This window comes from Lampris incognitus, chromosome 3, assembly GCF_029633865.1.
Source record: "Lampris incognitus isolate fLamInc1 chromosome 3, fLamInc1.hap2, whole genome shotgun sequence".
Classification (NCBI taxonomy): Eukaryota; Metazoa; Chordata; class Actinopteri; order Lampriformes; family Lampridae; genus Lampris; species Lampris incognitus.
In genome coordinates, this window is record NC_079213.1 from 30,424,923 (window position 1) to 30,442,334 (window position 17,412).

Below are 17,412 nucleotides of genomic sequence, written 5' to 3' on the forward strand. Positions count from 1 at the left end.
AGTTATTAGGTGTCTATCAGACAGGGTTGTTTTGGGCCAAGTGCATGGTGTGGCGTATCAGGCGTCACATTGATCTAAGGGAATTCTGAGGCTTGATCAACCTCATTATTTTCTGGACCTCGTAACCGAGGTAGCTCCTAAGTTGACTGGAGGACTAGGTCCTTCTTTTCACTTGTGCCAGTAGTCAGTGATGGGCTTTTCCTTTCCTCTTTCTCTTTTTATCCTGCTGTCAGGATGTTGGTGAATTTCAGGAGGGGTGAATGTAACCAGGTTAAAATTAATGTTTTTATTTTATTTTGTTTGAGTATGAAATATCACCAAATCCTGTCTGTGTGCTGTTATTTGTGTTTACTACATTTTATTTTATGTCATTATTTACTTTTATGTATGTTTTACAACGACCGTCATATACGTGTACTGTCGCTTTAAGAGAGAGGTCTTGTGGGTACACGGAAGAGGGAACGCGGGAGAGGCCATTTTTGTTTTGTGGGAGGAGTCTCAAGCAGCGATCGAGCCGAGCCACGCGTGTTTCTTACCGTAGGACAGTTTTGCTGGTTGAAGAGAACGTAACCTTGAGTATCCCTGTAAGAAGATACTGCAAGCTGTGGGATAAAATACTTGTTTATCCTTTCTTACATCGGAGGACGGTTTCTCCTTCTAACGCACACGAGTGAAGTCCGGGCAGTGGTTGAACTTCGACCCCCACGTCCGTAAGAAACACCGCTCCCGCTGGAGGACTGGACGTTTGTCGAAGGGTTTGAAACCAAAATAAATGGCAAGGTGAGCCAAATAGAGTCCTGTGTGCCCCCCCTCCTTCCTTGATGATGATGATGATGATGAGAGACTGAGGGCCCCCCACAACACCTGGGGCCCCACCCAACTAGAACACAACGCAGAGCTAATGATGAGAGTGACGGGCATGCTGCAGGCTGACCAGCAGAGAACAGCATAGGACTGCCCCCGTTACATGTTCTTGGGTCACTTGAGTATCAGAGAACATATTTCTTTGATATCGAGTACTATAATTTTTTTTTGGGGTACCCAATTTTTGCTTTGTTTCAACTGTTTATTGGAAGTGTTTTCGCATGGATCGAGGAGTATCAAATCAAGGATAAAGACATTCCTTTCTCGGAGGTTTAACTGTTCATTGGTTTACAACAGTAAAAATTTCACTTTGGATTAAGACTGAAAGAAAGAAAATATTGAACAAAAATTTGATTTTTTTTTAGTCTTAATAGCCAAACTATCTATATTGTCATTCATTCATGTTTGTTATATTGTCATTCATTCAAGTCACTCATTCTCTTTCATTTATAAGACATAACTTACAAATTACAGCAGAAGATAATTTACTTTAGTTTATTTCTTTTATGCGTTTACTTAAAACAAAGGGTCGACATTTATTTGAGGGACAGATCTACGTTAATCAAGAATGTAACGTTACTGATTTTATTATTCTGAATGTAGATGTAAGTTAGCAACATTAGCTGACTAATAAAAACAAAGTAGCAAGGTAACGTTAGTTGCAAGGCAGCTAGCTAACATTAGCTAGCTAGCGCTAGCATAGTTCTAATGATGTCGGTTACTCACCCTCGTAGTTGTCGATGGCGCTCGATATATAGCTCTTAAACCCCTTTTCTTTTTTGCTCATCTGAGCCAAGGAGGAAGCATTCACGATGCGATGTACATCGTTGGCCGTGATTTTAGGGAGGTCCTGCAAACAGCGAGTGTAAAACAAAGCCATCTCTTCTCTCGACAAACCAGACCAGAAGTTCTTGTGCAAGTACTTGTACGTCGGAGGTCGCACGACCCCATTTTATGTACCCAGGATATTGCAGCAACTAAATGTGTCCCTGCACAAAATACAACGTAAACGTACTTCCTGCGTAGTTTTAATACAAAAGGAATCAATATTCATGAAAATAAACTACATAAACAATAGATGCAAACAAAACACATAAAAAAATGACACAAATAACATTTGTGGCAGTCAAAACTTTATTCATCCCCGAGGGGGAATTGGGTAGCAATTAGTTAACCACCAGTGGCGGATCTAGAGATTTTTTCCTGGGGTGGCATGAGGTTCAGGGAGGGGGGCAATGGACATTATTCTAAACGTATTATTATTCAAAACTCGGATTTCATCGAATGTATGTTGTTCTCTACTGTTTGAGATGAGTTTGGTGCGGGTCTCATTGACCTTCACCATGCATGTACATAAAATATACTTTAAAAATATATTATCTGATTTATAAATGGGGTGGCAAGACTGTGTCCCAGAGATGGCAGCTGCCACCCCTTGCCACCCCGTAGATCCGCGCCTGGTTACCACCCGACGTTGTCGTCTGGGATTACCGATGTTGTATATGACGTCAAAAAATGCTGTACATGATAACCACGTTTAATGGCCGCTGCTCTTTTAGCGTGTTCATGCACAACACTGACAATAACACTCTGCATGTAACTAAAATATCACACATTAGCTTTTTTTCTTTTAGCCTAGTTACACTGGAAGGTTAAGCACAGCAGTGGAAATTGTGTTCTCTGAATTAACAACCTGTTGTCGAGTTCATGTCGAACCGACGTTATGCTCTGTGGTGGGTGGGTGTGTGTGTGTGTGTGAGGTGGAAAAATTAACATTACGGTGTGAGTTTTGTAACTAACGCTATGGCATACTTTTCTTACCAACCAAGTGGGTTTTATGGCACCAGGCATGCTCCTGTTATCTTCGAAAAGTGGTCGGATTCCTCGACGCTTCTCTTCTGTGTTTGTGTTGTCGGAGTGAGTGTCGTGCTGTGCTACGGGAGAGTGAAGGCTGCGTCGGAAGCGCGCATGTTGTGCAGCAGACTTCTTTTTTTTTTTCTTTAAATCGGCTGGCCGATAAAAATATGCCGATAATGATAATGTGAAAAATGAGGAATATCTAAGCCGATAATCGGCCATACCAATAAATTGTTCGATCCCCAATGCAGTGTTTCTGTCGACATCTGTGTCTAAGTTTTGTCTTCGTTTGATGGCTGGGAGAGCTGGCACTGGATCGGCTGGGACAGCTTGTCTGCTGCATCCTGTGGGCCCAGGGACCACAGCCGTGCCCGGAGCTGCGCCTGAGGAAGTAACACCGAGGATGGTCTGACAGGACGCGAAGCGGGGCAGGCTAAGCTATCTGCTAGCCTATGCAGACTGGCAGCTCTAATAAGTCCGAGGGCGGTGTGTGGCAGCGGCCTCGCCTGGCGTGGACTGTGGTGTTTTTGGAGTCGTGTGGAGTGCGGGGGAAGTGTGTTGAGGGTGTCTGGCTGGGAGAGCTGGCGGTGGATTGGCTGAGGGAGCCTGGTCCGCTGCATCCAGTGGGCCAATGACAACGGCCCCTGCCTGGAGCTGCGCCTGAAGAGGAAACACCAAGGGCGGTCTGAAGGGACACAGACGCGGGGCAGGCTAAGCTAACTGCTAGCCCACGCAGACCAGCAGTTCTGACAGTCGTCCTGGCTGGCGTCTGTTCCCTTGGACAGTGATTGTTTTTGTTTAGTTTGGATATATGTGTTAATTTGGATATGTGTGTTCTTGTATATGTGTGTAATTATATAATGCTTATTAACTTATATAATTATATTAGTTATGTTATATTATAGTTATATATTTATTCTATTAATTATTATTTATATAAGTATATATTTATGTCATTGTAAAGCACTTTGAGTGGCTGTTGCAGCTAGAAAAGCGCTATATGAAATGCAACTTGATTGATTGATTGTAGTTCTTGGATAAGTGTTTTTGTCTTTGTGTTGAACTGCTGTGGGCTGGGGGAAAAGACATTTCGTAATGACAAATAGCGTTCCTGATTCCTGAAGGGAAATACATTTAATGACAATGGTAAAGACAATGGCTCTTGTAGCCACTTTTACTCTTTATGTTGAGCATACAAGCTTTGCAGCAGCCGTCTCTCAAGCAATTGTCTTCTTCAGGGTGACATCTTGACTCTTGTTTTTGTTGAGTTTGAAGTAGAGTGACTGCTGCAAACTACCCTAAAAATTAAATGTTCATGTATTTGTTTATTGCATTTTGACTTTACGCTGCCGGTTGTCTCTCTCCTCTTTGGCACTCTTTGGCCAGACTTCCCTTTTGAGCCGACGTGCTTCCATAAGATTACAAAAGTTTTAGATGTGAAGAATCAGGGTAGTGGGTATTCAAGTGTGAAACCCCCAATCTATCCCCTGTCACCTAGTGTGAAGGGGATCAAGATGGCAGACAAGACCGATCATTACAATCAGTCTTTAAAGTCTGAATAGCCTGGGTTGGAAAAGACTGGTTAGTCACCAAATGTAAAGCCACCTAAAATCTATTTCATTGAGCCAAATGAATTAAGAGAGGAAGTGAGACTGGAGACATTTGTAATATGGGAGTGCTTTGATGATGCTAATGTACCTGGGGGTAGGAAGAGAGTCCCTTTGACGCCTCTCTCCCTGATGTCTATCCTCTGGACACCCGGAGCCATGTACCATCTCTCTGTGACCACCGAGGCCATGGGGGTCTGCTCCTGAAAGCCCTCAGCAACATGGCCTCTGTACACTGAGATCGTCACCACTATGGGGGTGCAGACATCCACCTTTCTCAACCTTGTATAAGAAAAAGAGACGATGGAAAAACAGGACGATAATCAATTAATTTACTGGTAATCAAGTTAGTCAATATACACAAGAAATGTTAAATGGTGAAATGCTCAGTATAAAGAAAATAGAGACGATCAACAAGACATTCAAGGACACAGCATCGTAGCTGTGATGCTCAACTGTTGTGTGACTTTTTTGTGAGCAGAATACAGGATCATTTTCTTAAATTTGTAATTGGAAGCAGACCTAATACTGACTGCACATATTTAAATGAGTAGCTAACATTACATATCATTTACATCAGTCCTCATTGGATGCTGAATATTGATATTGCAAAATAGATTGCCTTTACAGAGGTTCAACAGAGCTCATCTGAATCATATTTTTAGCTAACTAACAAACCAGAGAAGCAAGCTGAAATATCACAAACACTTGTAAACGTTTATCAAAACTTTTATTTGTTTGAGCAGGCTGAAGGTTACAGAGCAAAGTCTAACTTGCATCTCTGTCAATAGTGTTTATGTGAAATCCTACCTCAAATGAAACCACATGGGCAATACCAAGCGATAGAATATGAGGGAATAACAATAACTGAAGAGAAAACAACTGTGGGATGCAGAAATAATATACACTATAAGGACAAACAGTATTGGGACACCTGGCCATTACACCTACAGGAGCTTTTATGACATCCCATTCTAAATCCATAGGCATTAATGCAGAGTTGGTCACCCCTTTGCAGCTATAACAGCTTCCACTCTTCTGGGAAGGCTTTCCACAAGATTTTGGAGTGTGTCTGTGGGAATTTCTGCTCATTCATCCAGAAGAGCATTTGTGAGGTCAGGCACTGATGTTGGACGAGAAGACCTGGCTCACACCACAATCTTCGTTCTAGTCCATCCCAAAGGTGTTCGATGAGGTTGAGGTCAGCGCTCTCTGTGGGCTAGTCAAGTTCTTCCACACCAAACTCACCCAACCATGTCTTAATGGACCTTGCTTTGTGCACTGGGGCACAGTCATGTTGGAACAGAAAAGGGCCCTCCTCAAACTGTTCCCACAAAGTTGGAAGCATAGAATTGCCCAAAATGTCTTGGTATGCTGAATCATTAAGAGATTTCCCTTCACTGGAACTAAGGGGCCTACCCAACCCCTGAAAAACAACCCTATACCATTATCCCTCCTCCACCAAACTTTACAGTTGGCACAACGCAGTCAGGTAGGTAACGTTCTCCTGGCATCTGCCAAAGCCAGACGTGTCCATCAGACTGCCAGACAGAGAAGCGTGATTCGTCATGCCACAGAACACGTTTCCACTGCTCCAGAGTCCAGTGACAGCATGCTTTACACCACTCCATTTGACGCTTGGCATTGTGCTTGGTGATGTAAGGCTTGCATGCAGCTGCTCGACAATGGAAACCAATTCCTTGAAGCTCCCAGCACACAGTTTTTGTGCTGATGTTAATGCCAGAGGAAGTGAACTCTGCAGTTATCGAGTCAACACAGCGTTGGTGACTATTACGCACTATGCGCCTCAGCACTCCTTGACACCCCCGTGTGACTTTACATGGTCTGCCACTTCGTGGCTGAGTTGCTGTTGTTCCTAAACGCTTCCACTTGTCAACAATACCACTTACAGTTGACCGTGGAATATCTAGCAGGGAAGAAATTCCACAAACTGACTTACTGCAAAGGTGGCATCCTATGACAGTACCACGGTTGAATTCACCGAGCTCTTCAGAACAACCCATTCTTTCACAAATGTTTGTAAATGCAGACTGCATGGCTAGCTGCTTGATTTTATACACCTGTGGCAATGGGTCTGAACAGAACACCTGAATTCAATGATTAAGAGGTGTGTCCCAATACGTTTGTCCATATAGTGTATATTGCCAATTTTCTTGCCAATGAGGATTATAATGGTGATTTAAAAAAAAAAAACCCAAAATCTTTCATGTTTAAACAGCATATACTTTTAGTAGAGCTGACCAGCATTTGATCATTGCCATGGTAACCGATTGCAAAATCAGTATTCGAATCCCCCCCCCCCCCCACGAGATGGTAAATGGCAGTTGGCAATACAGCATGGGAAAAACAACAAACTGCGCGATGGAGCTGACACGACAGCAGAAAACAGTCGTTTGTGCTTTTATTAAGCCTCAAATGACAAAGATCCACACTTTCCTTTTGTTCATAATCCTAAGGCAACAGATTTCATGTAAAGGTCTATACTGACAAAAAGCAAACATTCAGTTCAATTCAATGTCATTAAAAACAATGTGCAGGCAGGCACATGTTAAAAATTAAATAAGGGCTGCGGCTTCGCCAAACAGTGCAAGAAAGACATAGACAAACACAGCAAACACAGTATAAGATATAAACAGACAAAGACCAAAAGCTAAAAATAAGTTAAAAAAGAGCACGAGTACAAAACTATTTTAAAATATCCACAGACATTCAGTGGGAGCCAGGTTTAGCTGGGCAACAGCTTGGGGAAAGAAGCTGTTTTTGAGCCTGGTAGTGCAAGCTCTGAGGCTCCTGTAGCGCCTCCCAGAGCGCAGGGGGGAGAACAACATATGAGCACTTTAGTTTTTATAGTCTAAGGCTGAAATTTATTCAGTTTGATTATAATCAAATTAATTATTTGCATGGTGGCGCAGTGGTTATTACAGTTGCCTCACAGCAAGAAGGTCATGGGTTTTTAATGGTCAATCAGTGAATATGGGACTGTGTGTCCTAACTATAGTTGTGTATAGACAAGATAGCTGACAATGTTTTTACAGTGCCAGAAATACTGGTAGCTTTACATAAACACAAAACGCAAAATCAGCACAATACTTTAAATCACACACAGAAAATTAAAATCCAACAGATGTACAACACTTGCTTTGCTTGCTTGCTGGTTGTCCATCGTGCCCGATGATGACCATCTTCTTCTATTTGTGGGTCCTTTGAGGACTCAGATAGCAGAAGACACCTGCGCAGAGATGGTTTTTAAAGTGGCATGGGGGGTGCGCTTCTCCCAACGCCACATGACTTGATTGTAGAGGAGATGGTTCCGATGGCAAGGGGGATCCCTAGACGACCGGCACCTCCACACAACTGCAGGGGGCTGCCGGAAATCCAGTTTTTCGGAAACCGCCTCGAAGCGTGCCGCCACAGCTTGCTTTTCTGTTGGGGTAAGCTCCCTTAGCCTTATGTCTTCCCAGACTCACCCACAAGGCAGCGGGGCAGTGGTTGATAGGTGCCAGGGCATGTCCACCAGGGTGGGCCTGCACACCATATCTCTGGGGCCCACTGCTGCTCCGAGATCCCCTGCCAAGTTAGCCTGGGGCCGCAAGACCCCAGTTACCACGTGTGGCCACGGGGAGGCCTGGCAGGAGTCTTGGTGAAGGAGAGGCTATGTACTGGCAAGGGAAGGCTTACACGCTAGCATGCTTCCCTATTCGCCACAAAGGCTAGCCAGCGGCAGCAAGCTAAGGGCAGGAAGGACACAAGTGGGTTGGAAGAACACATGCACCTTCCCTCCAACTACACACTGCTGCACTAGACGCGTCACAACACCCTGTGTGTATGTACACAGACACACACACACACACACACACACACACACACACACACACACACACACACATCTCATCAAATTAACTAATAAATGCACTAATAATGAAATTTTTTTAATTAGTAAATGCAATTGTTGCCCAACATGTAGGAACATCTCCTTCATTATGCTTACTAGATAAATGAGCCAAACGTTTTTTTTTCATTATTATTATTATTATTATTTTTTTTTTACAGGTTTCACTGCCAGCAATAAATTGCTGACAGATATTTTCCCTATTCAGCTGGTCAACCTTTTCTCTAATGCATTTCAGACACAACAACACCGTTCAGTCTATCCTCAGCCATGTTGGCTCTTAGCCAAGTTTTAAGCCTTCTCATGGCGCTAAAATGCCTCTCCATGTCACAGGAGGACACTAGCACCACCAACAAAAGTCTAACCAGAGCCTCAACTGTGAAGGAAAGGCAACTGCACAACAAGAGCATCTCTTTTCAGCTCAGGGTATTGATCTACCACATAATCCACCTGCCCAGTGGGGAGCATACTCAAGTTTCTGCAGGACCTTGAAACTCTCCTAGTCAAAGCGGTCAGCAAATTGAACATCCACATTATCTAAGACCTTGAAGAACTCTGCACAGCAGTAGTCAACTGCTTTCCCAGCAAAGATTCTCGAGTTTGGCACCTTCGATGGCTTGTATATGTGCAGACTAAACCACTACAGTTGCCTTTTCAAATATGTCAACATAGTTTTGGTCATTTCCTTTGCCCTGAAAGAGCAGCGCACAGTCAACAGCAGACTGCATACCAGGCAGTCTGAGTTCTCTTCTGCAGGGATTTGTTGAGGCATTACAGCTCTCCTACTACAGCAGAAGTGAGCACAAGATCTAACACTGTTTTGCCCTTCTTGAAGTATTCAAATAAGCCGCTAGCAGGGGAAGTAGTTTTTGATGTACCACAAGCCATCTCCTCTTAAGCTGCTAACTACACTGTCATGCTACTGTTGGGCAAGGGAGAAGAAGAGGGGGAAGGCATTTCCAGAGGCAGTGGGAGAGAAGTAAGGGTAGAAGTGTGGAGGTGAGTTGGAAATTTGAATGTGGAGAGAAGGAAGGAAGATATACTGTGTGTGCAAGAGTCCAGCTGGAAGGGGAGTAAGGCCAGGAACATAGGAGGTGGGTTCAAACTCTTCTACCATGGTTTGGATGGGAAGAGAAATAGGGTAGGGGTAATCCTGAAGGAAGAGTATGTCAAGAGTATGTTGGAGGTGAAGAGAGTGTCAAACAGAGTGATGAGTATGAAGCTGGAAATTAATGCTGTCAGAGCATATGCCCAGCAAGTTGGGTGTGAGATGGAATCAGAAGAGAAAGAAGAAATCTGGAGTGAGTTGGATGAAGTGGTGGACAACGTACCCAAGGAGGAGAGTGGTGATTGGAGCGGACTTCGGTGGGCATGTTGGTGAAGGGAACAGAGGTAATGAGGAATTGATGGGCACGTATGATGTCAAGAGAGGAATGTGGAAGGACAGATGGTAGTGGATTCTGCGAAAAGGATGGAAATGGCTGTGGCGAATACATATTTCAAGAAGAGGGAGGAACACAGGGTGACTACATCTCATGCAGGAAGCACAATCTGAAAGGGATTGGAGACTGCAAGGTGATGACAGGGGAGAACGTAGCTAGGAAGAATCGAATGGTGGTCTGTAGGATGACTTTGGAGATCAAGAAGGGGAAGAGAGTGAAGGCAGAGCCAAGGATTAAATAGTGGAAGTTGAAGAAGGAAAACTGTTGTGTGGAGTTCAGGGAGGAGTTAAGACAGGCAAGGTGTGGTAGTGAAGAGTTGGCAGATGACTGGGCAACCACTGCAGAAACAGTGAGGGAGACAACTAGGAAGGTACTTGGTGTGTCATGTGGACAGAGGAAGGAAGACAATGAGAACTGGTGGTGGTATGAGGAAGTACAGCAAAGTATCCAGAGGAACAGGTTGGCAAAGAAGAAGTGGGATAGTCAGAGATGAAGAAAGTAAACAGGAGCACAAAGAGATGCAGTGTAAGGTGAAGAGAGAGGTGGTGAAGGCAAAGAAAAAGGTGTATTTAGAGTTGTATGACAGGTTGAACACAAATGAAGGAGAAAAGGACTGTATGATTGGCTAGGCAGAGGGACCAAGCTGGGAATGATGTGCAGCAGGTTAGGGCGATGAAGAATAGAGATGGAAATATGCTGACAAATGAGGAGAGTGTGTTGAAAAGTTGGAAGGAATATTTTGAGGGACTGATGTATGAAATGAGAGAGAGAGAAGGTTGAATGATGTGGAGATAATGAAGCAGGAAGTGCGGCGGATTAGCAGGGAGGAAGTGAGTGCAGCTATGAAGAGGATGAAGAGTGGAAAGGCGGTTGGTCCAGATGATATACCTGTGGAAGCATGGAGGTATTTAGGAGAGATGGCAGTGGAGTTTTTAACTAGTTTGTTTAACACAATCTTGGAATGTGGGAGGATGCCTGAGGAGTGGAGAAGAAGCATACTGGTGCCGATTTTCAAGAATAAGGGTACTGTGCAGAGCTGTAGTAACTACAGAGGCATAACGTTGATCAGCCACAGCATGAAGATATGGGAAAGAGTAGTGGAAGCTATGTTAAGAGCAGACGTGATGATTAGCGAGCAGCAGTATGGTTTCATGCCACAAGAGAGCACTACAGATGTGATGTTTGCTTTGAGTGTTGATGGAGAAGTATAGAGAAGGTCAGAAGAACTTACATTGTGTCTTTGTGGATTTAGAGAAAGCATATGACAGGGTGCTGAGAGAGGAGGTGTGGTATTCTATGAGGAAGTCAGGAGTGGCAGAGAAGTATGTAAGAGTGGTGCAGGATCTGTAAGAGGGCAGTGTGACAGTGGTGATGTGTGCAGTAGGAATGACGGATGGGTTCAAGGTGGAGATGGGATTACATCAAGGATTGGCTCTGAGCCCTTTCTTGTTTGCAATGTTGATAGACAGGTTGAAGGATGAGATCAGGCAGGAGTCTCTGTAGACTATGATGTTCGCGGATGACATTGTGATCTGTAGTGAGCAGGTTGTGGAGAGCCTGGAAAGGCAGAGGTATGTACTGGAGAGAAGAGGAATGAAAGTCAGTTGGAGCAAGATGGAATACATATGCGTGAATGAGAGGGAGGATAGTGGAATGTTGAGGATGGAAGGAGTATAGGTGGTGAAGGTGGATGATTTTAAATACTTGGGGTCAACTGTCCAAAGTAACAGGGAGTGCAGAAGAGAGGTGAAGAAGAGAGTGCAAGCAGGGTGGAGAAGAGTGTCAGCAGTTATTTGCAAGTGAAGGGTACCTGCAAGACTGAAAGGGAAGGTTTACAAGATGGTAATGGAGCCAGCTATGTTGTATGGTTTGGAGATGGTGGCATTGGCTAAAAGACAGGAGGCAGAGTTGAAGGTGCTAAGATTTCCATTGGCAGTGATAAAGAACAGGATTAGGGACCAGTATATTAGAGGAGAATGTCAGGTGAATCAGAGATACTAAATTGCCCCTAGGTGTGAATGTGTCCATGAATGTGTTTGTACTGTTCATGAATAAGCCCACTGAGGCAAATTTGTAATTTGTGATATTGGGCTATACAAATAAAATTGACTTGACTTGCCTTGAACGCGTTTGTTCTGTCAAGTTCTGGCTTGACTTCCACATAAACCGGCTCCGCCCAGGGCTGTGTCCCTTTCTCCTCTCCTACATATCCTGGACTGCTGCAGTGAGTTAAAATATCATTGAATGCCAGTATTTAACATTATATGGAGTAATTAGTCGTACGCTGTGTCAGCCACTTTTTCAGCACTGCTTCATCCTTCGATCTATCCTTCAATAGCTGGTACAAAGTCCCAGATTCACCAGTGTGGCCTCTTAAGGCTTGGCCCTGTCTTGCAAGGTACTGTACTGAGCTGGTTCTTTTCACTAAGCAATGCTTTGCCTCCTCCTGTTGCTTTCCGCATGACCTGGATAACTGGGCTCTGAAAGCGTTCGATTGATGTGTACTCACTGTTACAGGGTGACGAGAGGGTTTTTTTCATGAGCTGAGAATTTTTCTAAGGCTTTTTTCCAGTTTCTGAAGCCTACACTTATAAAAGCAACATCAGTTCTTTTGACAAAAGATGACCTGTTGCCGGGGTCCGCGGTGGTGTAGTGGTCTAAGCATCGGCTTTGTGTCGATGCAGTTGCCCACTGGGGACCGGGGGTCGCGCCCCGGTCTCGTCAGATCAGACTATGGCTGGACTCGATGAAGCAGCAATAATTGGCAGTGCTGTCTTCGGGAGGGGGGCGGAGTCGGCTTGTGTTCGTCACAGGAACGCGTCTCTGTGTGTGTCGGAAAAAGCAGTGGTTCGGCCTGGAGTCGCCTTGTTACGAAAGTGAGGAGGCGTCTCCTTCGAGACTGCCGGCCGGAGAGATGCAGTTGGCGAACGCATGCAGTACGAGGGTGGGTGTTTGAATTAAAATAGGAATCGATTGGCCACTAACTTGAGAGAAAATGGGAAAAATCAGAAATAAATTAGAAAAAGGAAAAAAAAAGATGACCTGTTGCCAGAAAATGTTTTCCTGCAATAAACACACGAGACCCCTTTCACAGATCAACTGTAATACAACCATGGAAAATCTCAAAACAATCTTTCTTGTAACGATAAAAAACTTGTTTGCCAGAGTTTGTATCTCAATGTATTTAGGGTGTTGTTAAAATGGCTTTGTGTTGTCACTGACATCTGAACTCAGAATTTCTGTCATAGCTCCCTCCCCTGACCCTGTGCTGCAGCTACGTCTTGCATCTGTAGCCTCTGGTTTCTCCGAGCAGTCTGTGCTGGAACCCGAGGTCTGAGGTTCTTCCCTTCCTCTCTCCCTGACCTCCAAAGCCCCTGCTTCTGCCATTCACCCCGAATGTGAATATTCTGTCTCCTATGAAAGAAATAAGCTACATGTCTTACTCTTAGGTACCCAAAACAACACTCAAACTGCACAGTGATACTATCAACTTCACTTAAAAGGTAACGTTGTCCATCTAAACAAAAACCGTCAAGCATTTTTTTTAGTAGGCATCCTTGTCCATTTTCCCTTTTTCTGCAACTTGTTTACTCAGAATGACAGGGCCTCTTATACAAGTGTCTTACTACAACTGTGAAACCTTACCTGAGACTCCCCATCTCTGTGCCTCAGTGTGTCGCTGCTGCCCTCCACAGATTGCCTTACTGTTGACTAATGGCACAATTATTGAACATTTGTATTAGCCCTTCACTCATTTTCTATGAGGACTTTATCAACTAGTATTTGTAATATTACAGGGGTCTTCCCACTCACACAGTTGCATTTTCAGCCAACAAAAATGTCCTGATGTCCATCTTTATTTTCTCTGTTCAAACAAATACACGTCCAGGCTATCATTCGAAGTTTTACAGGTATGATCAATGTAACATAGCAAGCCATCTTAAATACGGATCTGGCTGGGGATAAGTTAATTTACTTGAGGTGGTAAACACAGTCTGGTCACATTTTCAATGTTTTATTCTGTTGATGGGTAAACCCAGCCACTGAGGACACACAAGCCAAGCACAAGGGTAGACTTTATCTTTGTTTGAACCAAATTACTTCCATCTGTCACAGGACTAGCCTATCCTAGCAGTCACACCAGCCACGAGACTCACTCACTGAAAATGCAACTCTGATGTGCTACAGAGATGGAATCTGAGACACGTAGTCCAATAGCAAGCAAAGGTATCAGGATGAAGTAAACCGTTAACTTCATTTCCCAAATTCCCACTTAGTTTAGTTATGTAATGGTTCGGACCACTGAGAAGGATAAATAGGGTGGACTCCCGGGTGACATACACAAAACCTTAAAAAAGTGTTGTGTTTATGTACGAATTATTTAAAAAAAAAAAAAGGATTTGGCTTCTATTAAATACATATTTTCAACTACATAATTTATTTAGAAGTAATTTATTGGGGGGGACAACTTCAGGTTTTTCACAAGTTGGAGGGGACACATCCCTTTTGAACCCCCCCCCCCCCAAAGGATCTGCACCCAGGTGAATAGTACTCATTTAGCGTGGTACAGCATGAAATAGCCTCATTACAGCCTCAGTATGTTAATCGGAAAAAGGGTATTAGTAGTTCCCTCTTCATATTACAATGATAAAGCATTAACATGAATGTATACATAAAACCAACTGAATTGGTTTTATGGTTTTGGGTGGCACGGTGCCACAGTGGTTAGCGCTGTCACAGCAAGGTTCTAGATTTAATTCCCAGCCAGCAAGCTAGGCTCCTTCCTGTGTGGAGTTTACATGTTCTCCCCATGTCTGGGTGGGTTTCTCCTACGAGCTCTGGCTCAAAGTCAGGTGAATCGGAGATACTAAATTGCTCCTAGGCGTGAATGTGTGCATTAATCTGCTTGTTCTGTTCATGAAAGTTTGTTCTGTCAAGTTCTGGCTTGATTTCCACATCAACTGACTCCCCTCAGGGCTGTGTGCTCTCTCCTCTGCTATATATCCTGTACACCAATGACTGCATCAGTGAGTTCAAAAATCATCACACTGTGAAATTTGCAGATGACATGGTGATAGTGAGCCTGCTGAAGGAGAATGAAATATCCCATGGTCCTGTCATAGACTATTTCTCCAAATGGTGTCAGGAAGCCTTTTTGGAATTAAATGTGACTAAGACCAAAGATGTGTATTGACTTTAGACATAATCTCTCCAACCCAGTCAACACTAAGATTAATGGTCAGGAGGTTGAAATTCTTGAGTCATCCAAGTACTTGGGCCCTATAATTAGTAAAAAGCTGAACTTTGATTGTAATACAAATTTGCGATGCAAAAAAAGCCAGCAGCGCCTTATTTGTCTGAGGAAGGTGGCCAAGTTCAGTGTCGACGGGTACCTGATGACTTTGTTCTACAGATCTTTTATTGAGTTGGCCATTACTTTTTCTTTTATCGGTTGGTATGGGTCTCTCAATCTTAAACTGAAAAATGCACTAACAAAGGTGCTCAAGGTCTGCAGTAGTAACACAGGTACCCAACAGAATAGTCTAATTTACCATAACAAGCAGATGTTAAGGAATGCAGAATCCATCCTGTCTGACAGCACCACCCCCTGCACCTAGAGTTTTACACCTTGCCTTCTGGTATTACTTCAAATACCCAGTAGTCAAAACCAATAGATACAAACACTCTTTTATTCCTTCTGCCATTTCACTGCTAAACTCCAACAGTAAGAGGTAACACCAGCTCCACCTTGATAAACCCTGTTAACACGGTTTATTGTTGCATTGCTTTTGTTGGTTTTCTTCTCCTTACTACATGTTGCATTTATTTGTATTTTATTTATTATTTGTGGCGTGTTTACGCATTTAAATGTTGCTGCTGCTACACAACAATTGCCCCTCTGGGGACAAATAAAAACTACTTGACTTGACTTGAATGTGTCTGTGTGTCATCCCCGTGATGGACTGGTGACCTGTCCAGGGTGTTACCCCATAACCCTAATTATGATAAGTGGCTTAGAAAATGAATGAATGAATTGGTTTTGAATAACAATGGTTTTCAGCGTAATACTGTGTACAATACGAAAATAGGTTAGGAATTATAATCCTACAAAGTTTTGCGGACAGAAATTGTACACTGCGTTAGAAAGAAATGACACGTGACAATTCATGCGTTAGACATTACCTTTGATCTTTTCGACTGCCTGGGACAGGGCGCATACTCCACAGCAAACCCATGGCTTCTTTTCCTGTATATGTTCCCCCAACACTGGCATCGTCTGAAACTAAAAAAAGTAAGTAAATAACATATTTCAACTTGTAAATATTTTGTAATCATGTGGCCACAAGATTGACTGAATCATGTAACTGCAAATAATTTCTATTAAGTGGTTTTGCACCACAAATACTAACTTAAATGTTCTTATATAAAATCTTGCATTGATGTCATCATATCACAACCTTCAAATACGCTGTAAAGACTTTAGTCTGATGCTGTCAAAGCATCAACACTTTCTGGCTGAGTATCATAGTCCTATGAGGGGGTTATAACGTTTTCAGTGCCACTTAGTAAACCAGTTTGAAACCCACCGGTCACTGCGCCTCTGTCATTACTGACATAGTGAGCGTAGGCCTCCCAGTAGTCCTTGTCCTCAGACTGGTGAAGGGAATGCAGAGTTACTGGGAACCATGGAGGCAGATTCGCCACCACCACCCTGAACCTCTCATCCACCAGTGCCCGTGTGGGGAGAACGGAGAGAACTGGAGAGAGTGTCCTAGCCACGGACGACGATGACCTATGAAGAAACACCAACACAATATTCAAGGACTTCGTTTTTAAACCAGTTGCAGTTTTTTTTTTTTACGGGTATGCTAACTGGAGTTACAGCTACGGAACTTTTCTTCCTAAGCAAAAGTCTCCAACCGGAACCGCGGAATGTTGAGTTCGAAAAAAAAGGTAAAGCAACAGGTTGACGAGACAAAGTCACGAGTATAAAACTTTGGGCTCTTACATTGGCTCCATAAAGATGTGCTATTTTAAATTGCGCGACGTGCTCCCACACTAGCAGAGCTGCTCTGTCGTGCGGCTTCGCCTGCTCTGCGATACGGTTGCAGCCCGCTATATAAACCAGCTGTTCTTCTTCTTCTTCTATTTACTGGCGGATCGCAAATGACTTTAACGTCCACACCGCCACCTGCTGTACAAGCGTGTGTAACATCATGCCATTTTACATGCCCTTTCTGAGCACATTTTTTTAACATTGGGAGTTTGAATCGTAACCGAAAATAGGTGTGGTTTTATGAATTCAAAGCTATTGGCTACTGTCTTCCTGACGTCACCGCGCTACCGCTACCGCTCATATCCGCCGACATGATAACTGACCGATAAACGTCGATTAATATCACAATTCGGTGAGTATTTTGACTTCACAACTCAAAATCTGTTCCAGACAACAATAACACACAGGTACGTGGAAATAAAGTTTTCATTTTAGGGTTTTAAACATGAGCGGTAGCGCGGTGACGTTTTGGATCCGGTCATGTACAGCTCTCATACGTAGTCTAGAGGGCTGTGGAACCCTATATGCAAATTGACTGGTGTCTATGTATCCACCGGCACATTTGTCACTGGACACCATCTGTAGGTTTTCACCGTAGACACCGTGCTGTTGAGTATGGTGAGGGGGGGGGGTGTTTGGAGACTTCTCCTGAAGTCCGCTGTCATCTCCACTGTT

The 17,412-nt window shown here is 43.7% G+C and overlaps 1 protein-coding gene across 1 annotated transcript in view; it reads right to left on the reverse strand.

The window, feature by feature from the left end:
• Positions 1 to 16,762, reverse strand: part of LOC130109259 (bile acid-CoA:amino acid N-acyltransferase-like) — a 42,647-nt gene extending 25,885 nt beyond the window's left edge. The window contains exons 1-4 of the mRNA XM_056276061.1: positions 16,690 to 16,762; positions 16,268 to 16,473; positions 15,864 to 15,963; positions 4,420 to 4,610 (exon numbers count right to left, since the gene is read on the reverse strand). Of these exons, the coding sequence (XP_056132036.1) occupies positions 4,420 to 4,610; positions 15,864 to 15,963; positions 16,268 to 16,473; positions 16,690 to 16,700 (508 nt within the window). The 5' untranslated portion in view covers positions 16,701 to 16,762. The remainder of the gene's footprint in view (positions 1 to 4,419; positions 4,611 to 15,863; positions 15,964 to 16,267; positions 16,474 to 16,689) is intronic.
• Positions 16,763 to 17,412: the final 650 nt, after the last annotated feature.